Source organism: Neoarius graeffei, chromosome 21 (assembly GCF_027579695.1).
Source record: "Neoarius graeffei isolate fNeoGra1 chromosome 21, fNeoGra1.pri, whole genome shotgun sequence".
Lineage (NCBI taxonomy): Eukaryota > Metazoa > Chordata > Actinopteri > Siluriformes > Ariidae > Neoarius > Neoarius graeffei.
Genome location: NC_083589.1, coordinates 36,972,923 through 37,000,677, shown reverse-complemented (window position 1 = coordinate 37,000,677; position 27,755 = coordinate 36,972,923). Strand labels below are relative to the sequence as shown.

General features: G+C 42.4%; 1 protein-coding gene across 3 annotated transcripts in view; it reads right to left on the bottom strand.

Annotated features, from left to right (window-relative positions):
• tbc1d22a (TBC1 domain family, member 22a) overlaps positions 1–27,755 on the bottom strand; it is a 490,669-nt gene that overhangs the window by 306,605 nt on the left and 156,309 nt on the right. The window contains exons 7-8 of one of the 3 annotated variants that reach the window (XM_060903060.1): positions 15,331–15,393; positions 11,422–11,487 (exon numbers count right to left, since the gene is read on the bottom strand). In XM_060903060.1, coding sequence (XP_060759043.1) covers positions 11,422–11,487; positions 15,331–15,393 — 129 coding nt within the window. The remainder of the gene's footprint in view (positions 1–11,421; positions 11,488–15,330; positions 15,394–27,755) is intronic. The other 2 variants (XM_060903062.1, XM_060903061.1) reach the window with 2 other exon arrangements.

Sequence of the window (27,755 nt, the reverse complement as noted above, 5' to 3'; positions counted from 1 at the left end):
TTAAATATTTTAATCCTTTGACAGCACTTATTATTATTATTAGAGATACTACATGCTGAATTCCGAAACAAGGTAAATAATAACAACGTGAGCTGTAGATATTTACTGTATGCTGAAATCCACTCAAAGTAGGGGGCGGGGCACCATCACGTTGTGTCAAGACAAGAACTTTCCTGAGAAATAACGTGAACGCCTGCATCATGCGGGATTTGCGGGCGGGAGCGGGACAAAATATGGCAGGCGCGGGCGGGAGCGGGACTGAAAATCGTAATTTTTTTGTGGGCGCGGGAGGGAGCGGGACTGAAAATCATAATTCTTTGCGGGCGCGGGTGGGAGTGGGACTGCACAATGCGGGCGTGGGCGGGAGCAGGACTGAAAAATCCGACCCGCGCAGACCTCTACCGGGCCAGTCTTCTGCGGAGGTGCCGCGGACTAATTTTGAAATGATCCCTTATTAAAAGACTTAATGCAATCTCTCCCTGTGTCAACCCCTGATCAAAATATTGCCTTATTAGGTGATCGATTATTCCAGACATTCTAATGACCAAAGTTGCGTCTATACAGAATGAGAAATAGCCCCAAAGTCAGCACATCACAAGTCTCTTGGCGCACCTGAATGAACCATTTCTCAGCTGTTTACTCGAGATCATGAAATCATTGTTTTGTTTTCTCGAGATCTTGAATTAGTTGTGTTGTTTTCTCGAGATCCTGAATTAATTATGTCGTTATCTCGGGATAACAAGGTGAATAAAAAAAAGGATTATATGAAGGGCCTCTCGCGGCTTCCGCAGAGAGGAGAAAAGAAAAAAAAAGAAAAACACAAGCCTTGTATATTAGGGTGCATCAGTTGACCCCTAAAAATGAAAAGTTCCTCCGATCATGATGCATTTTTGTTTTTATGTTCCTTTTGGTAAGAAAACACACTGGGTGAAATATTTTGACAAAACTCAAAAGTTTAATGGTGGCACCAGGAGCTCAAAGTTATGGAAAAAGCTGCTATTTTATGCCTTTTATGACAAAATTTCGATCACTTTTCATGAAACATTACGGCACCTTATAGAGTATACCAAATATCTTAGATACACATTTTTAGTACATATTCTGAATATATTATCAAGCACAGTTTGAGTTTTAGCTGCTCATTGAATCATTGTTCAACTACTTTTAAACAATGCAAATGTATTATGAATCACATTAATGCTTCTCAATCCCTTGCAAAGGTTCTTAACATGATCTCTGGCTCACAAGAAATCAATAAATGGAGTCCAACATTGTGATTCAAACCTTACGTGAAAACATAAAATAAGCAGTTTTTGGCAAAAAATGAACCTCATGGTGCCACCATTAGACTTTTGCATATGGTCAAAACATTTTACAGGATGTCTTTATTGGTGAAAAGGAACACCCAAACAAAAATGCATCAGATTTTATGAAAGTGAGGGCAACTGATGCACCCTGTTGTATATCAAAAGGTTATGACAAACACCTCAGGAATAACGTGAAAACCAAGTGCAGAAAAGCACCAACATGGCCAAAAGTTTCAACCCAAAAATGACAAAGACAAGAATTATACCTGTAGCCTGATAGCGAGGCAGAGCTACTGCTTAAGGTAACACTCGAGTACAAAATGATTACCTGAATGATGAAACAAATTTTTTTAAAAAAGTGCAAACACATCCTTACAATCAGCCCTGCGATGACCTGGCGACTTGTCCAGGGTGTACCCCGCCTCTCGCCCATAGTCAGCTGGGATAGGCTCCAGCTTGCCTGCGACCCTGTAGGACAGGATAAAGCAGCTACAGGTAATGGATGGATGGATGGACGTCCTTACAAAGGTGCCGTAAGCAATACGCCATCATCTTGATCTGGAAGATCCAGAACAACCTTATACCTAATTGCATCAATACCGAGTTCAATGAATGTGCTCCAAGAGGAACGACATGTATCAGACCGCTTGGAAACTCGCGGTACAGCAGTGTCAAAACGATGATATTCAACTCTTTCTCATCAGTCGCACTTGCTCTAGACAATGCGGTGCCAGTAAACATCAAGTCGAGCTCTACCCTGATGAGGTTCAAGGCAGAACTTGATAAATGGTTCAGATCATTCCCTGACGCTCCACCTACACCCGAGTACCTTGGAGCAAATAGGAACTTCTTGTTGGAGTGGATCGGTCAAAAAAATCCAAAGTCCCACTCATGCCAGAATCTGGCCTTCCCAGACAGTCTCCTGTCCCAGTACTAACAAACTCTTTATGGCGTATGGGTGCGGTGCCGATCTCCATTTCGATAGCCCTCGGCCTCTCGCCCATACAGCTAGGGTTACAGTGGGGGGCTAGTCCTCTGGTAACCGCGAGAGTTTGACTGCCCCACTTGCATCTGTATTGCAGCGTGCCTTGCCAGACGGTCGTAGGTACCATTTTTATGGTCGTCTTTGGTATGACCCGACCACGAGTAGAACTCGCGATCTCCCAGTCGAGAGACGGACACGCTAACCACTAGGCCAACTCGGGGTGTCGAGTGGGTTGGCAGCAAGTGTTAATAGCTGCTATCTTGGGAATTGGTGATGGAGATCTAAGCTATTCTTGGCCTGAGTGATCAAGCTCAAAGCTGATCCAAGGTAAGGTATATTATTAAATAATAAATAACGTACCTCAAAAAACAAGCACAGCCATGACAACCCTAAGATAACCCCAACACCTTCATAACACATGCAAAAAACCTTTTTCCCAGTCAATACTGAGATTTTAAATTTTATTTTCTCTTATTTTTATACTGCTTCACACTTGAACCTTCTTACAATAAAAGTCCTTGGTGAACCCAAGTACTCAATAACAGTGGCTAAGGCTACGGTCACACTCCAGCTCGCGATGGGTTATCGATGAAAATGAGGCGTTTTGGTGGCGACGCTTCCCCAAGCTTCGGGAAGCATTCCCAAACCCATGTGTGAGTATTCGCCACTTAGTTTGCCAACAAAAACATTGCCACCAAATTTCAACGCAGGCACTGAAATTTTTCGTGACGTTTTTGGCCACTCACGAGGAGAAGATACACCAAAATACAACTCACGAAGCTTAGAGAACATTTGCCATGCATCACACGATTGGTGGCGACACGAACAATATTTCATCGCCTAGTATTCACAAACCCATCACAAGCTGTAGTGCAACCAGGGCCTAAACCAGCATCTAGAGCTCCAATATACAAGAGAAAGAAGAAAAAAAAAATCAGTCTGAATGTGGACATCCATCAACATGAGCTGCACATCAATTTTTCCTTTTAACAACAAAAAGCGCTGAATCCAGCCTTCTCCTCTCTATTTATTCCATCTTCGTTCCTGAAAGCTGTTCTCCCTGGTGTTGAGAATCTTCTCTCTTACAATGCAAAAACCTCTATCTTCAATAAAGTGTCTTTTCGTAATCCTTCGCTCCACTGTCAGCTTGGCTGAATTAAAGGAAATGTGGGAGGGGATAAGGGAATGAGGGGGCACGCTTTCTCCCTGGTGTCTGACAAGTCAAAATGACGCCTGGCTCATGCAGAGCGACTTTCAGGCCGTCATGTTCCTGTCAAGCCCTAAATAAACTTGTCGCTTACACTGGATCCAGAACACCAAACACTGTGCTCAAGACATCCGTCCATGCCCCATGTGTGACTCACTCCCAGTTCTGTCCATCAACTCAGAAACTATGTTCACATCCTCTGGAGATGGGTCCAGTGTTCAATTTTATCTCGTCAAAACTATGGATTAGACGGAACCTTGCATTTTCTTTTTCCTTTGAGATGCAAAATTCCCAGCATGCGCTTCCTCTTCTGCATGCGACATCAAAAGGGTGGAAATCGGACACTAAAAACCAGGCAGTGATTGCAAGTTTGGATCCTGATCATGCCATCGCCAACTGTGACCGGGAGCTCAAGAGAGCAAAATTGGCCGTGCTCTCAGGGAGAGAAGGGTGGCATACTCACTCTCACCTACCAATCACAGTGCCACGATCAGATCCTGGACATTTTTGAGCTCATGCATACAGAGGTGGGTGGATTGCACTTTCCTCCATGGGTGTTACATTTCCCCTTAGGTTGCCAGAGTAGCAGTTTAAAAAAAAAAAAAAAGTGGTTGGCTGGCTTCCTGTGCCTTGGAGGAAGCATGTGATAGCTTTTACCCTCTCTGGTTGGTAGCGGTCATGTGATATGGGGCGAACTGTCTAGTGGGTGGGGAATTACTCACTGCCCATTATGCCATCGGCATGTAGGGTAGCAACAATGGTTCTCCATCTCTGGCGATCTTTAGCCATCTTTTCAATCATTCCCCAGGTATGTCCCAGCTTCTGCAGCTCTCCTTCTCCTTGTATTTTTGGGTCTTTCATGCTTGCGCTTTCCTTTTGGTGTCCAATGAAGTGCTGTTTTGATGATGTCTTCTCTTTCTCTTCGAATGACATGACCAATCCATTTCCAGCATCTCATCATCACGATGGTACCGATGCGCTCTTGGTTGGGTTGTCTGAACAGGTCTTCATTGGAGATGGCTTTTGGCCAAAAGATTCGTAATACTCTCCTGAGATTTTTTGTATGGAATGCTGATGGTTTGTAAAGGTCTTTCTCTGTCATTCTCCAGCATTTGGAGCCATACAAAAGAGTTGATACAGTACGGTGATGATTTCCATACATTGTTCAGGGATCAGAAAACATTTCGGGCTTTATTTAATGGGTTTTTGATGTCAAGTCCTGCTCCTCCATCATTACCAAGGCTAGTAAAGTTTTCTGAGATAGGAAAGTTTTCTCCATTTACATGTAGAGGTGTTGCGTTGTTTACATCTATGGTCATTACTTCTGACTTAGGTTTGCTTATTTTTAGACCTACTTGACTGGCAAAACGTGTGTAATCTGTGGTGGGTGGGAACTGGCCTTGAGGGAGAAAGACCAGATTTTTTTTTTTTTGGGCGGACGGGACACTAAAACCAGCTGAAGTGTATTGACAAATTGGGATACAACACATTAGCACAATGGCTAGCAGTGGCCTTCATCTTACAAATAACTTCAGCGAAGACTGATGAGCAGAGATGAAGGCCGCTCGCTCAGAGCCGTACCAAAATCCGAACACATTCAACAATCTTGGCTTGCTTTAAAAGAACGGTTGGGTGCGCAGAGCTCAACCCCTGCTGGCTGAAGTCACATGACAGAGGTTTAACACACAGCTTACGATGAACCTGTGCATCGTTAGCTGGCTTGCTGCTTCTGCAAGAGTTACACACCATGTAGAATGCTAAAGAGAGGCTGAAAGATGCTCAGTCAGAGCTTTCACGAGAGGAGTAAAGAGGTATTGTTGGCATCCAGGGTAAGGGGCACGTGAGTGAGAAAGGGTGCAGCTGTGAGTACGCATACTTCAGCCACCACGCAAGCATCATCCTTCCCTAGAGTCATTGAGAGAAAAGCTTTTGCATGTTACTGGTCAAAAAAGGGGAAAAGTCATGAGAAGGACAAGCAGAAGCTTTTTCCTCAACACATGCTCCTGAGTAAACATTTCGAAATGTGAGCTTGTATTATTTATATGAAGCAGGACAGTATGGGAAGTTGGCGCATCCAGTACGTGTCTATATTTAAAGCAATGTTTCACCCTATGACGTGGCCTAGACAATTACAACTAACAAAATCGATCAGGAACAAAATCTAGTTTTCTTCAAATTAACTTTAGTGACTCAAGTTACAAGGGGCGGCACGGTGGTGTAGTGGTTAGCGCTGTTGCCTCACAGCAAGAAGGTCCGGGTTCGAGCCCCGGGGCCGGCGAGGGCCTTTCTGTGTGGAGTTTGCATGTTCTCCCCGTGTCCGCGTGGGTTTCCTCCGGGTGCTCCGGTTTCCCCCACAGTCCAAAGACATGCAGGTTAGGTTAACTGGTGACTCTAAATTGACCGTAGGTGTGAATGTGAGTGTGAATGGTTGTCTGTGTCTATGTGTCAGCCCTGTGATGACCTGGCGACTTGTCCAGGGTGTACCCTGCCTCTCGCCCGTAGTCAGCTGGGATAGGCTCCAGCTTGCCTGCGACCCTGTAGAACAGGATAAAGCGGCTAGAGATAATGAGATGAGATGAGACTCGAGTTACAGAAATCGCCATTCTCGTCATATATGGTGCCTCCAGAAGGTCTTCACAGAATGAAATATTCAGATGTCCTCAGAATGATTTGAAAATAAAAACTGCTTAATTGAAGAAAAAATGTTTTCTTAAACGTTGTAACATTTTTGTACATACAACCCCAATTCCATAAATTTGGGACACTGTGTAAAACAAATAAAAAATAAAATAAAAAAACAGAATATGATGATTTGCAAATCATGGAAACCCTATATTTCACTGAAAATAGTACAAAGACAATATATGAAATGTTGAAACTGAGAAATTCTATTGTTTTTTTTAAATATATGCTCATTTTGAATTTGATGTCAGCAAGACGTTTCAAAAAAGTTGGGACAGGGGCATGTTTACCACTGTGTTGCATCACCTCTACTTCTAACAACACTCTGTATAAATGTTTAGGAACTTAGGAGAACAATTGCTGTAGTTTTGAAAAAGAGAAATGCTGTCCCATTCTTGCCTGATATACAATTTCAGTTGCTCAACAGTTCGAGGTCTCCTTTGTCGTATTTTGCGCTTCATAATGCACCAAATGTTTTAAATGGGAGACGGGTCTGTACTGCAGGCGGGCCAGTTTAGCACCCGGGACTCTTTTACTATGCAGAAAGTGGAGCCATGCAGTTTCACCATGTGCAGAAAGTGTTTTGGCATTGTCTTGCTGAAAGAAGAAAGGCATTCCCTGAAAAAGATTTTATCTGGATGGCAGCATATTGCTCTGAAACGTGTATATATCATTCAGCATTAATGATGCCTTCCCAGATGTACAAGCTACCCATGTCATGTGCACTAATGCACCCTCATACCATCACAGATGCTGGCTTTTGAACTGTGCACTGATAACAAGCCGGATGGTCCCTCTCCTCTTTAACCTGGAGGACGTGGTGTCCATAATTTCTAAAAAGAATTTCTACTTTTGATTCGTCAGACCTCGGGACAATTTTCCACTTTGCTTCAGTCCATCATAAAAGAGCTCGGGCCCAGAGAAGGTGGCGGTGTTTCTGGATATTGTTTATATCTGGTTTTAACTTGTATTTGTAGATGCAGTAATGAGCTGTTTTCACAGACGATGGTTTTCTGAAGTGTTCCTGAGCCCATACAGTGATTTCCACTACAGACACGCGTCTGCTTTTAATGCAGTGTTGCCTGAGGGCCTGAAGATCACAGGCATCCAAGGTCAGTTTTCAGCCTTGTCTCTTGCATACAGAGATTTCTCCAGATTCTCTGAATCTTTTAATGATATTATGGACCATAGATGAAGTGATCCCCAAATTCTTTGCAGTTTTACACTGACGAACATTATTCTTAAATTGTTGTCCCATTCTTGCCCGATATACTGTACAATTTCAGTCTTTCACAGAGCGGTGAACCCCTCCCCGTCTTTACTTCTGAGAGACTCCGCCTCTCTGGGATACTCTTTTTATACCCAGTCACGTTACTGACCTGTTGTCAATGAACCTCATTAGTTTGTTTTTTATCATGACAACTTTTTCAGTCTTTTATTTCCCCGTCCCAACTTTTCTGAAACGTGTTGTTGACATCACATCAAATTCAAAATGAGCATATATTTTCAAAAAACAACAAAATTTCTCAGTTTCAACATTTCATGTGTTTGCAAATCATCATATTCTGTTTTTAATTTACGTTTTACACAGTGTCCCAAAATTTATGGAATTGGGGTTGTGTACACACACAGAAAAAAGTGAAAAAAAGAGACTATTTTGAAAGGAGGATTAGTTGGGGAGATTAACTGAGAACATGGATTGGCTGTTCTGCAAAGGGAACTGGAGGAACAGTGAAATGGTTAAAAAAAAAGCAGCTTTTTATAGCTTTGTTTGCAGTTTCTTTTTAGATTTGCTGTTATTAATAACCAATTGGGTACACTACCGTTCAAAAGTTTGGGGTCACTTTGAAATGTCCTTATTTTTGAAAGAAAAGCACTGTTCTTTTCAATGAAGATCACTTTAAACTAATCAGAAATCCACTCTACACATTGCTAATGTGGTAAATGACTATTCTAGCTGCAAATGTCTGGTTTTTGGTGCAATATCTCCATAGGTGTATAGAGGCCCATTTCCAGCAACTCTCACTCCAGTGTTCTAATGGTACAATGTGTTTGCTCATTGCCTCAGAAGGCTAATGGATGATTAGAAAACCCTTGTACAATCATGTTAGCACAGCTGAAAACAGTTTAGCTCTTTAGAGAAGCTATAAAACTGACCTTCCTTTGAGCAGATTGAGTTTCTGGAGCATCACATTTGTGGGGTCGATTAAATGCTCAAAATGGCCAGAAAAATGTCTCAACTATATTTTCTATTCATTTTACAACTTATGGCGGGAAATAAAAGTGTGACTTTTCATGGAAAACACAAAATTGTCTGGGTGACCCCAAACTTTTGAACGGTAGTGTATGACAAAACAAATAATTTCCTATCGCAGCAATGGTATTGTGATTAAATTTTTCCCTCTTCCTCCCCCACAAACAGATGATAAACTGGATTCAGGGATCTGCTGCGCATGAGAACAGATGAATTTGAGTTCCTCTCGAGCCCTCACTGGCTGCTACTCAGCGCTGTTCTAGTTGCAGAGAGGTTCACACGGCATGCTTCACTGCACACAATAGTAGTACTGAACCAGGAGTGAACTTAGCTCCAGAATTAGCCAGCAACTGGGAAATTGGGGCTAAAATCGTGTCCTGATACATCAAGTCTTGTTCAGAAATCAGTTATGTTGTTTCAAGCGTCTTGGCCAAACTGCAAAGCTCTTCTGAAGACTGTGGTTCTCACTTGCTTCCATCTGTGCAGGTTACTTTCCTTAACAAATTCACTACAGCATTTAATTTTTGGGAAAGTGACAGCTTTAAAATCGAAAATGTCCTTTTTTTTTTACTGACCGACCAACTCTGAAGGTCAGAAGAAAAACATGTGAAGATGTGAAATATATGTCTGATTTAATAAGAAGCTCCCAGACTTACACTACACTCATATTAACCAGAGAGATTCGCTTGGCCACAGATGCAACCCATGAAATATGTCTTGCCTCCAAGTGCCATCAAATTTCTGAAATATGTCTGACTGCTATACACTTCATGCAGACTCGATTAGAACTCATCAGTGTCTTGGTGTATGTTTTTGAACCAAAATCCCTTGCGCATTAGGAACTGCAAACCAATTAATCTGCCATTCTAGTTGTTCGTTGACCTACACTACCGTTCAAAAGTTTGGGGTCACCCAGACAATTTTGTGTTTTCCATGAAAAGTCACACTTTTATTTCCCACCATAAGTTGTAAAACGAATAGAAAATATAGTCAAGACATTTTTCTGGCCATTTTGAGCATTTAATCGACCCCACAAATGTGATGCTCCAGAAACTCAATCTGCTCAAAGGAAGGTCAGTTTTATAGCTTCTCTAAAGGGCTCAACTGTTTTCAGCTGTGCTAACATGATTGTACAAGGCTTTTCTAATCATCCATTAGCCTTCTGAGGCAATGAGCAAACACATTGTACCATTAGAACACTGGAGTGAGAGTTGCTGGAAATGGGCCTCTATACACCTATGGAGATATTGCACCAAAAACCAGACATTTGCAGCTAGAATAGTCATTTACCACATTAGCAATGTATAGAGTGGATTTCTGATTAGTTTAAAGTGAGCTTCATTGAAAAGAACAGTGCTTTTCTTTCAAAAATAAGGACATTTCAAAGTGACCCCAAACTTTTGAACGGTATGCTCGTTTGCTTCTTCCCAAGTCTTAAACCTGGATATGCCACTGCCCTGAACAGCAGCTACGGGTTAATCGCTGTGTCCGCCGATAAGCTCAAAGCAAACAAAACGATCGTCTTTACACGTCCAAGTACGTCAGAGAGTGCAGCACAAGACACAACAATGTGGCTGCAGACTACGTGATCTCCAGAAAAGGGTGTTTACTCTCACACCTGGAGCTGAACACTGGATGATCACATGGGCATGAAGGACAAATTAGGGTATAAAAGCTGAAGACGTGGTGGGCACGGTCAACCACAGAGCGGTCAAAAAGTCTGGGACTAATAAGGAAATGTCTACTAATTACTCATGTAAATAAATAAGGCTGTGCAGAATAAACTATAAATTGGACAAACTGGATTGAACTTTCTTCTTGGTTAACCGTCACTTCGGCTCACATTTAAAAAAAAAAAAAAAAAAAAACTGACATTGATGTCCCAGTCAGAAAAGTAGCATTTAACAGGATGACTTTCTTCTGTTCCACGTGATGGAAGAGATGCGCATGAGACAAAAGCAGTTCAATCGACAAGCAGTATTAAAACACCTAGTTTCCCTCAACAGTGGTTTCACAGACGTCATAAAAATGGTCGATAAAGCTGAACGCGCAAACACACAGCGCCAAGTTACACCAGCTTCTTGGGGGCAGGCAAATTCCTGAGCAAAACCAGCTGTCGAATTACTCAAACCTTCGTACATCAAACAGAATAAGTCTGTCACGTAATGTGTCACGCCTTCTGTTTTCCCACCCTTTCCTGGTGCTGCCCTCCTACTATTTGTACATTTCTTCACTAAATGCATATGTATGAAGAGCAGAAGCAGGCGTTGCACGTCACCACGTGTACGGTGCTTAAACTTGGACTGTATGCTTGTTTGGATTAATTACACATTTAAAAAAAAAAAAAAAAAGTGCAAACAGTTTACAACATCTGGTTGTTTCTCCAAAATAATACAAATCAGATTAGAGTGGTGGTCGGGGGGAGTTTGTGTGTTCAACATGCAAGAGAGGGTCTCTGAAAGAAAAGAACAGAGGTGAGAGTAAAACAGAGAGAGAGAGAGAGAGAGAGAGAGAGAGAGAGAGAGAGACCAATGGAAGAAATGATACGAGACCGATGAAAGGAGAAGGCAGAGAACTTTATAAAAAACACACACACACAAATTAAAAGCAGAGAGATTTTCACACCATGTGCCTTGACGTGTTTTCTGATTAAAACCCGCATATTATTCGTTTCAAAGTCCAGGAGCGAGCAAGCGAGCGACAGTCCGGGCTGTGACACGAGTGCAGGTTAGTGTGTCTGCGACTCCGTTTTGAAACACACACGTACTTCAGCAAGCTCCTTGCACACAAGACCATGAAATCCAGAAAGCATGTTAAGTGTGAACAAACCTGCTCTTTATTGAAACACTGAAACAAACGACTGTGTGTGTCTGTGTGTGTGTGTGTGTGTGTGTGTGTGTGTGTAAGAGTGATCTCTAGAAGTGTACGCAAGATTCGGTAGGGAAGAGCATCAAGGTGAGTGGACTGAGTGGTGTGGACGTCTCACCTCTTGCACAGAAGCTTGTTGAAAGAGAGGAATAAGAGGATTAGTTCTCGGTATGTCAATGTGAATCTGCAGAGAAGAGAACACAAAAAAAAAAAGAGACACAGGAGCAGAAGCAGGTTAGGACTGATTCGGAACGGCCATTATAGAGAGACAGGGAAGGGAATCTGGTCATGGATGGGGACGCATGCCTGGCTGAAAACTGAAGGACAAGAAAACGACTGGCGATTTTGCTGGGCATGAACTCATCAGCACCTGATTTAACCCTTTGAAGTCAGTTACTAGGCTCATCATGAACGGGGTGTGCGGTTATGGGAAAATAATCAGTGTGTGTGTGGGGGGGGGATTTTCCGATGTCCTGAAATGTTTATTCCACAGCAATTTGCTCACGATTACAATTTTTTCACCAGTTAAAGAATGTTGCACTGTATCTTTAACCATTTCGAGTTTTATTTAATTTTGTGAAATGTCCACAAGACAACTTACTTATTATTTACTATGTTATAGCAGCTACAGTCAGCCCTCATCAGGCTCTCGCTTCCTCTCTCAAAGTTAATACAAATTATTCATTATAACAAATTTTAGATCACGTATTGCATAAAGTCCTTTGTCCTGAAGATTTCACATGGAGGAAACCTTACGGAACTGGAGACTCCTTCCAGAAATGGTAAATAAACATTGTCGAAAGTGCTTCAACATAATGATTACAGTACGTGTAAAATAAATAAATAAATAATGATTATTTTATTTATTTATATATATGAATGAGAGTGAGAGAGAGGGGCACTGCCTAAAAGCAGAGCTCCCGATGAGTGTAAAATGTGTCAGTAAATACATACATGTTATTTCCCAGCTGGGAGGTCCGTATCGTGAAATACCGTGACCGAGTTCTTGAAAGTACTGAGTGAGGCCCTCTGGGCCGAGGTCAGTATTTAAGGCCGAGGTCACAGTATTTCACCATACGGCCCGACCTTAAGCTGGTAAATAATATATTTATTTTTTTCTTTACCAAATTCTAACAGAAAACGAGAGCGCCCGAAAGGGAAAACCGAGCCGAGCCGCCATTTTGAATCCTCATTCACGGCTGTAATGCAAATTGCTTCCTCCTCGGTATACAAGTGCACTTCCATTGCAAGAAAAAAAAAACTACATTTTGCCGCCTATGTAGTCCCCTATTTATACAAATAGGAGTCATTCAGGATTCAGCCATGTTTTTGCTTGGCGTTAGCAACGGTTACAGGTTTTTAGCTTTCTCCTGAAATGTTTTCTTTTATTTCTTCTTCCTCAGGGTAGTAAAACTCGCTTTCGCTGTGAACGCTGTCGTTATTGCTATCCATGCTGTAAAATTAATGCTATTCTCCTGAGAAATACTGGCAAAAATTTAAAAGATTTTTGATAATATTATAAATAAATCTTATAAAAAAAACGTGGACAAAAAATGCTACTATGTTTGTTGTTGTGAACGAGCGAGTCACCTGAGGTCCGTAACTGGGGTCTGTAACTGGGTTCCATACCGTAGGATACAGACCCACTCACCAGCCAATCAGAGCACAGAATTTGGACCGGGAAAAAAATAAATATATATTACTTACCAGCTTAAGGTCGGTCCATATCGTGAAATACTGTGATCGATGTCTTGAAAATATTGACCGAGGTCAGTATTCAAGGCCGAGGTCATGGTATTTCATGATACGGACCGACCTTAAGCTGGTAAATAATATATTCATTTTTTTTCTTTCCCAAATTGTAACAGGAAATGAGAGCGCCCGAAAGGGAAACCATATTTCAAACAAACCTGCTACAAGCTCGTCAAAAACACGCCCTGGCTGCTTGTGGACGGTTTCCCCTCGTGAAAACCTCAACTAACTGCCTTTTACGGGCCTCAAGGACTTCTCTTGACTTGTTGAACTCGATCCGTAAAGATATTTAGTTTTGAGCCGGACTGATTCAGATAGCACTGGATACTTCTCTGGAAAGACGTGAGCGAGGACGGCTCGTACACGTCGCTATTTTTCTTTGTTGCGGACGTGAAAAAGTTGCACAGCAACATGTTTAGCTCTTCGCCAGGTACGTCTTCCACCTTTCGACCTTCATTTAGGTTTTGACAGAACTTCCCAAAGACACTGAGGTCATAGGTCGTCTTTTTTGTTGTATTTTCTGTCCTTTGCTCCTCAATAAACTGCTGGATTTGCTCGGCGTTAGCAAGAGTTACAGGTTTTCAGCTTTCTCCTGAAATGTTTTCTTTTATTTCGTCTTCATCAGGGTAGTAAAACTCGCCTTCACTGTGAACGCTGTCGTTATCGCAAAACATTGCTTCTATGTTGTTTGTTGTTGTGAACGAACGAGTCGTTAAAGGTCTGTAATCTGTATAGGATCGTAGGATTCCGGACCGCTCGCGAGCCAATCAGAGCGCACGATTTGATGGAAACCGGACTGCGAAAAAAATAATCCCATGTTATTTTTTAAAAAGCAAATTAAAATAAGCACTGGATAAAAACCCATCTACCTTAGGTAAATATACGGATTTCGTTATCCGGTGGTCAAGTGTTTATGAGATACGTTGCCTTGCACTTACGATCGGGTTCCCTGTGGTGGTACAAGTACATCGTTTGTACATACAGATGTCGGATGGTCGCCTGTATTCTCTCAAGTACGGCGCTCCGCTCTGCGCTTCACGTGTTCATTATTAGGTTTCGATTCCGTGGAGCGTCCACCCTACAAGCGAATGAGCGGTTACTATAGAAACGATAACCTATTCAAATGAACGCATTAATATAAACCCTTCTGACCAATCAGGATTGAGAAATCGGTGATGTGGTATAAATTAGTTTCACGATTGGACAAGTTACTTCAAAAGTGCTGAAACTTTCGAGGAAGGTTTTTTTTTTTTTTGCCATCAACACTTCCATCTGTACAGCATTGTTTTGCCAAAAAAGAAATAACACCTTTCCATTATGACTGGGGGTTTTTGTTGGGTTGTTTTTTTTTTTTATATCGAAACAAACAAATAAAAAAACGCAAGTAGTGCTGACTCAACCATGTCAATATATTAGATCTGAAACTGTGTTCAAGACTAAATACAAACCAATAACCTTCGGGGAAGATAAGAAGGAGGAAAGCATGTCATCACTTCCAGGGATGGTTTTTAGTGGATTTGAGAAAGACAAACAGCAGAAAAAGTGGAAGGAGAGTGACGGAAACTGGTTGATGCAAACTATTCGCATTTGAATGAAACTTTTGTGTGCTTCTGATGAAAGGCAAAAAGAAAGACTTTCAAACAAAAAACAGCAGCAGCAGCAGCAGCAGCAGCAGCAGCACGACCCAAAAAAAATAAAATAAATCTGGATCATGTTCAACTAACTTGGCATTGTGGTTGTAAACAGTTTTGCAGTAAACATGCGTTGATATCTTGAAACATTCTTGTTTCTTTTTTCCCCCTCTGATATTTTGTCGCTGCTGTATTTTAGAACACTGAAAAAATGATCAGTCAGCTTTACACAGATGTTTGTGGATCTACAAAAAGGGAAAAAAAAGTGTTCGATGTGTAGCCAAAATCCGACGGAGGGGGAAAAAATTTTTTTTTTAATTCTTCAAAAGGTTCTCGACTTCAAAGGGCTAAATACAGAAGAAAAAAATTCACACCCTGCCTTGACTAGAAATAGGAAATAAATCGAAGAGAGTGTCCAAACTGGCCTCAGTGGCCGATGTGTGAGTGAGTAGTCGAGGCACTGGGGTGCCAACCTTCAGCTCCGGCCTGAGACTCGCGCCAGCCATCAGACCAGATCAGACAGACGAGAGAGACAGTCAGTAAGATAGACACATGGCAGTGAGCAGACGATGCCTGAAGCGACATGCTGCTGGCAGGAGCGGATTGTTTTTGCTTCGGCATCTCGGCTCCATCCTGCCTCTTACCTCAGTGACTCTCGGCTGGAGCACTAAACGCTCCGGACTCATCCGGGGAACATCTATGTGAATCTGATGATCCAGAGAGAGAGAGAGAGAGAGAGAGAGAGAGAAACACACACACACACACTGCATACATATACACAGATATATGGATTCTACAAATGCTGGATGAGAGAATGATATGATGAGATTCAAAACGCATGCACACAAGTGGACACGTACACAAACACACACATTAATCATAAACAAGGAATAACGCACAATGAGCTGTACCATTGTCGGAAAATAACCCATGCTGGAGTGGTGTGATCTGGTCTAATACAAAGTGGTGTTTCTGTTCCCGCTACAAAGTGCATTATTTTCTTCGAACGGTATGACCCAAACCCTTTCCTCCGCTTACACCACAGATATTTGCTCACGACTGCAATGTTTCATTTACTCATCAACAATACGTTGTCTTTTTTTTTTTTAAACCATTTATACTAACATTTAATGATGTGGAACATCCGTGAAACAAACGTGTTCCTTTTATGACTTGCCTAAGAGCAGCTATAAAAACTTTCCTTCCTTCACAGGTCTCACTCTTCAAAGTCAATCAGGCAAAGAAAAAAAAAACAGGTCACAGACTGGCTGTAAAAGCTGTCCGTCCTTACTGCTCTTCCATTTTGTAAAAACTTCAAAATTGCAGCTTTACCGCTGACCGTTAGAAAGCTGGAGACGACTCCTAGTTATTTTGGTTAAATAACAGCATGTGTTTTTTCCCCTCATTTTTGTTTTTAATTAAACTATGTCTAAAGTCTGAAGTCCTTCCCGCACCGGATGGCGCATAAGGCGGCGCCGATCTCCGTTTCTGTAGCTCTCGGCCTGTCACCTATTACATAGCTGGGTTACAGTGGGGGGCTGGTCCTCTGGTAACCGCGAGAGTTTGACTCCCTGCTCGCATCTGTATTGCGGTGTGCCTTGCCAGACGGCACCATTTTTATGATGGTCTTCGGTATAACCCGACCACGAATAGAACTCACGATCTCCCGGTCGAGAGGCGGACACACTAACCACGAGGCCAACTCTTGGACAGTTGATTATGTGCTGCGTGCATAATACAAGTCCCTGTGAACAAGCGGTTACAAAAGGATGGATCGCGTATTAGAATAAGCAAATTAACATGAACCCTTCCTTCACGTCGCGGCCGGGACTCCACTCAGAGCTGTGCTATTGTCGAAAATTAACCACCTCCTTCTGATTAGAGAAATCAACTGTCCTGTGGTAGAAAAACAGCTTACGCTCAATAAGCTAAGAGGGCCGTGTGTCTGCTTATCCACCTTCCAGAAAGCACATTCTCTTTCAACATTAACAAACATCCGCTTCTCACCGGAGCCTTTTGGAGTTTTTTCCCTTTGTTTTTATTTTGTGTTCATATGGTTTGGTGTTTGTTCTTTGTTTGAATGTTTTGTCCGCCGGTTGTGGCGTAGCTCCAGACCTGGTTTTGGGCGTCAGTTTCCTCAGGCCTTGGTCCGCCTCAGGTGACGTCTGTGCTACTTGTTATGGACTGCAGTGAGCTTGTTGCTCTCGGACAGTGGGGTTATCCAGCGCTCTGTGTAGCGGTGCTTCTGTGTTCACTTTGTGGATCCATGGCGCAGTGTTCTGAGTGCTGTTGCCCGGTGTCGTCACAGTGGCTGTGCAGGTGGCGTGGGATATACCTTCATGTGCCTTTCGGTGGGATTATGGGCAGCTCCACCACTGGAGTTACATCCTGACCCTCTTTCGGTGGGATTATGGGCAGCTCCACCACTGGAGTTACATCCTGACCCTCTTTCGGTGGGATTATGGGCAGCTCCACCACTGGAGTTACATCCTGACCCTCTTTCGGTGGGATTATGGGCAGCTCCACCACTGGAGTTACATCCTGACCCTCTTTCGGTGGGATTATGGGCAGCTCCACCACTGGAGTTACATCCTGACCCTCTTTCGGTGGGATTATGGGCAGCTCCACCACTGGAGTTACATCCTAACCCTCTTTCGGTGGGATTATGGGCAGCTCCACCACTGGAGTTACATCCTGACCCTCTTTCGGTGGGATTATGGGCAGCTACACTACCGGAGTTACATCCTGACCCTCTTTTGGTGGGATAATGGGCAGCTCCACCACTGGAGTTACATCCTGACCCTCTTTCGGTGGGATTATGGGCAGCTACACTACCGGAGTTACATCCTGACCCTCTTTCGGTGGGATTATGGGCAGCTCCACCACTGGAGTTACATCCTGACCCACTTTCGGTGGGATTATGGGCAGCTCCACCACTGGAGTTACATCCTGACCCTCTTTCGGTGGGATTATGGGCAGCTCCACCATTGGAGTTACATCCTGACCCTCTTTCGGTGGGATTATGGGCAGCTCCACCACTGGAGTTACATCCTGACCCTCTTTCGGTGGGATTATGAGCAGCTACACTACCAGAGTTACATCCTGACCCTCTTTCGGTGGGATTATGGGCAGCTCCACCACTGGAGTTACATCCTGACCCTCTTTCGGTGGGATTATGGGCAGCTACACTACCAGAGTTACATCCTGACCCTCTTTCGGTGGGATTACGGGCAGCTCCACCACTGGAGTTACATCCTGACCCTCTTTCGGTGGGATTACGGGCAGCTCCACCACTGGAGTTACATCCTGACCCTCTTTCGATGGGATTACGGGCAGCTCCACCACTGGAGTTACATCCTGACCCATTTTTGATGGGATTATGGGCAGCTCCACCACTGGAGTTACATCCTGACCCTCTTTCGGTGGGATTATGGGCAGCTCCACCACTGGAGTTACATCCTGACCCTCTTTCGGTGGGATTATGGGCAGCTCCACCACTGGAGTTACATCCTGACCCTCTTTCGGTGGGATTATGGGCAGCTCCACCACTGGAGTTACATCCTGACCCTCTTTTAGTGGACTTTTTTTTTTTATTGTAAAGCGACCTTGGGTGTGAGAAAGGTGCTATATAATTTCAAATTATTATTATTCACAACTATGGAAAAAAATTCAAGCTTATTTTATTGATGGAAATTGTACCTGCTTTGTATTTCATATCTAACTGAATTTAAGCTCTTCGGTGACGCTGTGGCATCAATAGATCTGCACCAAAACATAGTTTAAAGACTAATCTTTTCTATACTAAAAATAGAAACGGCTTCACAATTCCATTTATGCAATGCTGAAAGCAAATAAAAGGAAACAAAAAGGAGCTCCGATACTTTCAAACTGGAAACGACCCCGATACGGCACAAGCCAACCCCGTTCGCACTGGTAAACCTGACAGGCTCATTTTTATTCGACACAATGTTTTTGGGACAGAGGTACAACTTGGTAACTGCAATCTGGAGGTCGTTCATAGGTTCTGCTATCTTGCCGATGTCTTGGATGCCTGTGGTGGAGTTGAATCTGCTGTGATCAACAGAGTGCGCAGTGGATAGAGAAAAAATTCCACGAGTTACTGCGTCTTCTGACTTCCCGACCTGTATCACTGAAACTGAGGAGCAAATTCTTTCAAATTTGTCTTCGGTCAAGCTGAGGATGTTCAGAGACTTCATCGTAACAAAATGGCCATGGTACACTGGATGTGTGACTCCTCCCGGAAGGAGATGAAATCTTGTGATGAACTGAAGAGTCTTGTTGGCATTGACTCAATTGAAAACGAGATACAATGCTGTCAATGACGTTGGTTTGGCCATGAAGAGAGATGTGATGAAAGCAACTGGTTGAAACGTGTCCAGTGCCTGGAGGAGAATGGTTCCGAGGGTCATGGCCGCTCTCGGAAAACCTGGCGTCAAGTTGTCGATCAAGATCTACGATCCAAAGGAATATCCAGTTGCCTTGTACAAGATCAAGTCGAATGGAGGAAAAGCATCAGATGACAGTCCAACCCATGCTCACTTGGACTAACGAGACTGTCCATGACAGCGTAGCTCACTCTGGCCTCGTCTAGTCCAGAAGGAACGATCTAAAGTGGGCCACCTTGCGCAATAAATGTTGCAAGCTATACAGACCCTAGGAATACCGACCTATTTGCCAGAAAGAATCCAAAACGCCGAGGAATTGACCGAGAAGAAGCAATTTTTGTTGAACTGCTCATTAAGGCTTAATTAGTCCATAACTTCATTAATAATTGTGATTAAGCAAATCTGGGTAGACGTTATATGCACCCTAGGTACCCTGACCTTCATGCCAGAAAGAATCAAAATTGGTGAAGAATTGAGAGAGATGAAGCGATTTTCATGAAACGTGGACGACGCCGGACAACACATGATGGCATTAGCTCATCGCCTGTCGGCCAGATGAGTTCATAAAGGACTATTGAAGTTGACGACGACAATAACGTACTTATTTGGGAAATGACAATCATCCCAGTAAATCTCTGTTCAGCTCAAATGATATTCATATTCTGTGAAACCTGATTGGTCAGGACGCGTTGATGGTGATTAACCTTACAGCTTTGACAAGAGTTCTGTCTGCAAGGCAAACCATCGCATATTATTGCACAAGTTCTCCTCCGTTTTCATTTCTAAACTAAACAGCTCGTTCACAGGGACTTGCACGGTGGACGCTTCACATAAACTAATAATCAACGGATTAAAAAACGTGCTGTTATTTAATAAAGAAAGCATACTATCACTGATATGAAGACGCTTTCTCGAAGGGCATGTTTGTTTATGGGTTTGCGTTTCATCGATGTTCTGCAACATTAAATGTAACAACAGTTGGATAAAACGTACGATTGGCGAGAAATCGTTCCCAAACAGCCGTGGAATAAAACGTCTCAGGAAAGCCGATACAGGAAAACGTGGTGAAAGGAACTCCACTTCATATTGTTCAGCTAAAATTACTGATGTCTGTTTATTTAATCGTCACGTCACATTATATTTTGGCTGATCATCTGAGCTATTGGAATTTTTACCTCCTGAAAATTGGAGGTGGGACGTTGTTGACCGTCATCAGTCACTAGCTCAGGGTAGCATTATACATCTCATTATCGCCCATTACATCATGCGAAACCCATGCTGAGGTACACTACCGTTCAAAAGTTTGGGGTCACCCAGACAATTTTGTGTTTTCCATGAAAAGTCACACTTTTATTTCCCACCATAAGTTGTAAAATGAATAGAAAATATAGTCAAGACATTTTTCTGGCCATTTTGAGCATTTAATCGACCCCACAAATGTGATGCTCCAGAAGCTCAATCTGCTCAAAGGAAGGTCAGTTTTATAGCTTCTCTAAAGAGCTCAACTGTTTTCAGCTGTGCTAACATGATTGTACAAGGGTTTTCTAATCATCCATTAGCCTTCTGAGGCAATGAGCAAACACATTGTACCATTAGAACCAGGGCTTTGAACCGGTTCAAGGAACGAAAACCGGGAACTTTTTCTATTTCACATGGAACAGAAACGAAACCAGAAACTTTATTATTTTTTATGCTCCGAAACAGAAACGCTTATTAAAAATAATGGTAACCGGTTAATACCGGTTTTTATTTCGTTCCTCAAAGTTTCCGTAGCCTACAAATAAAAAAGTCATTCTTCTCCTGCGCAAGTTTCTATGACCCGCTGGGGTTCACTTCCTGTGTGACGTTCGCTGACTGAATGGAGAGAGCGGGAGGGTGGACTACTATCACGTCTCCACAGCTTAAATAAGAGGTAAATATTGCAGTCTATCGTTATTCAAAAACGTCAATTTCAAACACGATATCAATATATTTGTCCACGTTAATGAGAGGCTCGCGAACATTAAATGACGTTAACCTCTGTTAGCCTATCAATGCATAGGGCCTGACTAGCCTTTGGTAACACACTAAACGAATTATCTTTCATTTCTGGCACTTTTTCTGTTTGTGTAGATGGGAAGACATACTGAGAATCCAAATCGCCAACATTTGAAATAATAATTGTTTTGAATTATTTCTTGTCTTATTTAATGAAGGTTGTAATAGAATTAGCCTACATTTGGCTTAAGCTGGATGAGACAGAGACATAATTTTATAGCCATTTGTTAAACAGCTGACAGGGAACGTAATTAACCGTTCCGGGAACGAATTTTTTTTGTTCTAACCGGTTCGGGAACGTCTATTTAATGGTGGAACCCAAAACCGGAAACGTTAAAATTCCGTTTCTGTTCGGAACGAACCAATAGGAAAAAAATTCTGGTTCAAAGCCCTGATTAGAACAGTGGAGTGAGAGTTGCTGGAAATGGGCCTCTATACACCTATGGAGATATTGCACCAAAAACCACACATTTGCAGCTAGAAGAGTCATTTACCACATTAGCAATGTATAGAGTGGATTTCTGATTAGTTTAAAGTGATCTTCATTGAAAAGAACAGTGCTTTTCTTTCAAAAAGAAGGACATTTCAAAGTGACCCCAAACTTTTGAACGGTACTGTACGACGAACAATTTGAGCGTAGGCCAAAATGAATGGTTATATGTGCAGTTCTGTTTTTCCTCTGTGTTCAGCTCTAAATAAGGAGAGCGAGTTCCTGCTTCCACTGAGTGAGAGAGTGATAATTACTGTAATAACTGTCTTAACTCCCAGTGGTAGGCTTCACCCCTGCATGCCGTAAACACTGCCTCGGCAAAAAAAGTCAGTCGGAGGCCACCTTCTCACGTGCCGCTCTGTTCCGGTGTCGCTCACGGTCACTGCATGACAAGTTCGCTACAAAACTCCTTTTCCTTTTGTTTCAGGAAGGGCTTCATGCTGATGCGTTAACCCCCCTGCTGCGCAAAGGTATTCTGTGATCCCACTGCTTCTGAGGGCCAAACTGCACTTCTGCACTGTATTCTGGTTCCCTAATCACCCGAGCAGCACTTTCCTTCCAACGCTGGAAAAGGTTCGTCGACGTCCTGGCAGACTGCATCTTATGATGGCGTTTTACGGCCGTTGCAGGTTGAAAATACAAGTTAAGAATTCGAGGAAATGCAGTCTTTCCTCTTCAATCACGCAATATAACAGACTAACGCGCCGAGATGTTTTGGGCTACGTTTCCCAAATGCACTGCAGCCGGGGCATGCGATTGCTGCGCTTCCTGAATGCAACGGGAGACGAAGGTATAAATCATCCAGCTTTGTTTCTTCGCGTCCTTTGTTTTTTGACATGGCTGGTTATAAATGTATAATTATTGCACAAGAGCAGTTTCCTGTTACTTTCAGCATGTAGAAATGGTGTCTTTGAAACAGCTGAGCCAAAGTTACAGGAAATGAAGTCTTTGTAGTCCATGTGCTTTCTTGACAAAATAACAGTATTTTTCAGAGATTTGTTTCCCTTGTACATTTGTAGCTTTCTTCTCATAAATTTCTGACTTTAATCTCGAAAATTACTAGTTTTTTCTTACAAATTTCTCAATTTACAATCTCAGAGAAGACCCAAGCGTGTTTGGGTTTTTTTTCCTAATAAATGTACGACTTTAATCTCAAAGTCTGAGGTTTTTTTCTCCCCCGAATATTTCCCCCCGCCCGCAGCTCTGGTGGGTTGTTGGGTTTTTTGTTTCTTTGTTTGTTTTCTTCCTTCATGAAACCATGCTGACTTGAAATTAAGATGTGCATGGCACTACTATGTGTCTTTCTCACAGTTTTTTTTGGTTGTTCTTTTTTAGCATGCGCCAAAACTTTCATCCTTAATGAAAATGCAAAAAGAAGCAAAGCCCAAGGAGTGTTGCATTAGACGCTTGGTGTTTTCACTTGTCTCTGACTCCCTGCGATTTGTCCTTGGACTTGTCTCCGTCTTAGCATTTCTGTCTTCTCAAAAATACAGTGGTGCTTGAAAGTTTGTGAACCCTTTAGAATTTTCTATATTTCTGCATAAATAGGACCTAAAACATCATCAGATTTTCACACAAGTCCTAAAAGTAGATAAAGAGAACCCAGTTAAACAAATGAGACAAAAATATTATACTTGGTCATTTATTTATTGAGGAAAATGATCCAATATTACATATCTGTGAGTGGCAAAAGTATGTGAACCTTTGCTTTCAGTATCTGGTGTGACCCCCTTGTGCAGCAATAACTGCAACTAAACGTTTGCGGTAACTGTTGATCAGTCCTGCACACCGGCTTGGAGGAGTTTTAGCCCGTTCCTCCGTACAGAACAGCTTCAACTCTGGGATGTTGGTGGGTTTCCTCACATGAACTGCTCGCTTCAGGTCCTTCCACAACATTTCGATTGGATTAAGGTCAGGACTTTGACTTGGCCATTCCAAAACATTAACTTTATTCTTCTTTAACCATTCTCTGGTAGAATGACTTGTGTGCTTAGGGTCGTTGTCTTGCTGCATGACCCACCTTCTCTTGAGATTCAGTTCATGGACAGATGTCCTGACATTTTCCTTTAGAATTCGCTGGTATAATTCAGAATTCATTGTTCCATCAATGATGGCAAGCCGTCCTGGCCCAGATGCAGCAAAACAGGCCCAACCCATGATACTACCACCACCATGTTTCACAGATGGGATAAGGTTCTTATGCTGGAATGCAGTCTTTTCCTTTCTCCAAACATAACGCTTCTCATTTAAACCAAAAAGCTATATTTTGGTCCCATCTGTCCACAAAACATTTTTCCAACAGGCTTCTGGTTTGTCCACGTGATCTTTAGCAAACTGCAGATGAGCAGCAATGATCTTTATGGAGAGCAGTGGCTTTCCCCTTGCAACCCTGCCATACACATCATTGTTGTTCAGTGTTCTCCTGATGGTGGACTCATGAACATTAACATTAGCCAATGTGAGAGAAGCCTTCAGTTGCTTATAAGTTACCCTGGGGTCCTTTGTGACCTCGCCGACTATTACACGCCTTGCTCTTGGAGTGATCTTTGTTGGTCGACCACTCCTGGGGAGGGTAACAACGGTCTTGAATTTCCTCCATTTGTACACAATCTGTCTGACTGTGGATTGGTGGAGTCCAAACTCTTTAGAGATGGTTTTGTAACCTTTTCCAGCCTGATGAGCATCAACAACGCTTTTTCTGAGGTCCTCAGAAATCTCCTTTGTTCGTGCCATGATACACTTCCACAAACGTGTTGTGAAGATCAGACTTTGATAGATCCCTGTTCTTTAAATAAAACAGCGTGCCCACTCACACCTGATTGTTATCCCATTGATTGAAAACACCTGACTCTAATTTCACCTTCAAATTAACTGCTAATCCTAGAGGTTCACATACTTTTGCCACTCACAGATATGTAATATTGGATCATTTTCCTCAATAAATAAATGACCAAGTATAATATTTTTGTCTCATTTGTTTAACTGGGTTCTCTTTATCTACTTTTAGGACTTGTGTGAAAATCTGATGTTTTAGGTCATATTTATGCAGAAATATAGAAAATTCCAAAGGGTACAGAAACTTTCAAGCACCACTGTATCTTCTAATAATCGTCACAAAGCACGAATGAACCATTTCCAACTTGTTGAAGCAAAAGCTTGGTCTTGAAACCAGATTTGATGGGTTTTGTCGCAACCTTGACTCCGTCTCAACCTGCTTATGACTCGATCATGACTGGTCCTGGTCTCAGGTTTGACAATGGCGGCGGTTGACTGCAGCCCTACGTCACTTGTTCTCTGCCTGGAGCGAACGAGTTTAAGTGTTCGAAGGCAGAGGAAACTAGCTGAGATTCATTCAAACCTGGAGATGAAACTATTTCCATCACGGGGAAAGAAACTGTTGGATAAACCCTGTGATGTTGCCCTTTCAATCTGCTAGAAAAACCATTTTGAACGTGAGGAAGAAACTAAACTACTGAAGAACCGGTAAACAAGTGACTCCAGCCAGAGATAATCAGAACATGTGCAGGATGTTTCGCTCCATCCGTAAATCCTGGCTCATTCCTACGATAAAGATGCGTAACTCATTTCAGCACGGCACACGTTGTGCTGCTAACGGGGATATGATCTTATTTGGGTAATAATCTGCAGAACAGATTACTGTTACATTATCCGGGAGGAAAGTGCTGTTCGAGTGTGGAACAATAACACAGCAGCATGTGCAGGCATGTTTTTCCTCCTACACTGAGAGAAATGCACTTTCTCCCACTGCTTATGAGGGAAAAGGAACAGAGGACTGAGGCTTCCTGTTGGGGCTGACAAACGGCTGTGGAACCTTGACACTTCCCTGCTGTCAGCTGAAAGGGTGGGGGGTTGGTTTATTTATTTATTTATAGTCGTCAAAGGCCATGATTTTCTGGGAAAGACAATGGACAAGAAGAGCTCAGACCTTCCTTGTGTATGCTTGTGTGTGTTGTGGGGGAGAGAGAGAGACAGAGAGCATAACAGAACGTCAGCTGTCAAACTCTCGTCTAAAAAAAAAAATCAGGAAGAAATGGATGCAAGAAATGGGATGGCATAAACAGTGACTCAAACATCGTGGTTGATTCTGGTGGGATGACTTTAAAATGACCCCGATTTCACTCCAAAGTAAAGCTGTCAGAACAAACACCACGAATTCGTTAGAACGACTGAATTATATTCGTAGACTACATTAGTAAGATATAGAATTAGTATATTTAATAACTAGCCTGGCAAGCCAGACTAAATGTGAATATTTAGTCTGGCCTCGATCCGTAGACATTTCCGACGGGTGTGGGAGGAACAACCCGCTGTCTTTCAAACTGTCTCTGTGCGTATAGGCCAACGCTCTGACCAATCAGCGCAACAGTGACTGTGACGTAGTCAGAGCGACAGAAAGCAGTGGGGGAGGCCTTGAAATAAATAATTTTTCAAAATGCGTATTAATTAATAAACAGGTTCTAGATATTAAGAAGTTTGGAAATAATGACCACAAGTTTGGAGTCTGTACCACATACTTAACATACACTCTTATTTTTTCCAAGTGTTTTTCAAGGGTTTGCTTAAACTGTTTTTGAGAGTTTTTATTTAGTGGTGTTTGGTGAAATAATCTCCCTTAAATTTAAAATAACGGGAAAATAAGAAACAATCAAAAAGTAATGTTTCAAAGCTGTTTATTAATTCTTCGTACTGCACAAACTAGCCCCATCCTTTTGGCTACGAGCGGAGCCAGCTGGTAGATCAGACTTTTGCCATAGCCGGTCGGCAAAACAGCGAAAACGTCCTTCTTGAAAAGGAATGAGCGGAGAGCCTCTTCCTGCTCATGTTTCAACGAAAACTCCAAGTCTAATTCTTCTAAAACTGATTCCAAAGCGGAGTCAAACGCGCGCTGTTCACTAGCCGTAGCCATCTTTCCTGTTGTGCTTTCTCCAGCGTCGCGCAGCTTTGTCGTCACTCCTGCAAAAGCCCGCCCAAAGAATCCAAACAAAAACCTTGCGTTGTGATTGGCGGGCACGATTTGATGCCCGGGGTGTTTTTGTTTATATGGTGCGAGGCTAGACCCACTCGCTAGGCAAAAATATTTTTGGCCGCTAGGCGGGTGGGTCTAGTTTACTAGGCTAATATTTAACAGTTATTCCACGAAATCAAGTCGTACATGAGCTGATTGGCTGTCAGCCATGTTTAACGAGACTGAGTGGAATAACTTTTATTCCATCCACATTCACTGGATTTTGAGAAACGGAGCATTTTTATTTTTTGCAAATTCAATAAATTAAAAAAAAAAAAAAAATTCCAACAAAATTATTTCCGCTTCGGCGGACTTCTTAAAAACCTATCGATGGCTGCACAAATTGACTTCAGTGTTGGCTTTTTTTTTTTTTTTTGCAGAAAGCGCCGTCTTGCTGTCGTGCCGAGGGTTAGAATAGCTTTAGACTTTTATTTATTTAATTCCTCCTTGGACATTTCAGATTTGTAATTTTCAAACCGGCGAAATGACCGGAGCAATTTGTGAAAAATGCAATAAGAATAATAATTCTTGAAAATTTAAAAAGGATTTTCTTACCACCAAATACTTGCATTCCATAGTTTGTTGCTTTGTTGGGGGGTTTTGCTTTCGAGTAGAGCTTTTATTTCGTCCTCGGTTGGTTCAGCAACACGCTCCGCCGTTTTGTTTTTTCTCTACTCACGGTATATGAGCTGATATCCTGGTAAGTCGAGTAGCCAATCAGAGCGCGCGATTGCTCACAGCCAGTGAATGTGGATAGAATAATATATATTAGTATCGTACTACTAATTATTTTTATATCCTGAAAGACAAAAAAAAATCTGAATCCTATTTCTTTTGTCTAATTGAACTGCATTTCTTTTTTTGGCCAAACGTCCCTTAACAAAGATGAGAAAGCCATTTATGGCTTTTGACGTTCACATTTTTACGCGTAATTAAAGCACTTTTCTAATTGTGTATAATTAACGCATGTGTGCTCAGAGTGATTACCTGGAAGTGCTTGATTTTCAAAAGGAGCTTAACGGGTACGTTTTCTTGAGCTAAAAATGTTAAATCTTATTGACTGGGCATGATTTCAGAGTGAACTACACAGGCGCTAGAGTATTGTTATAT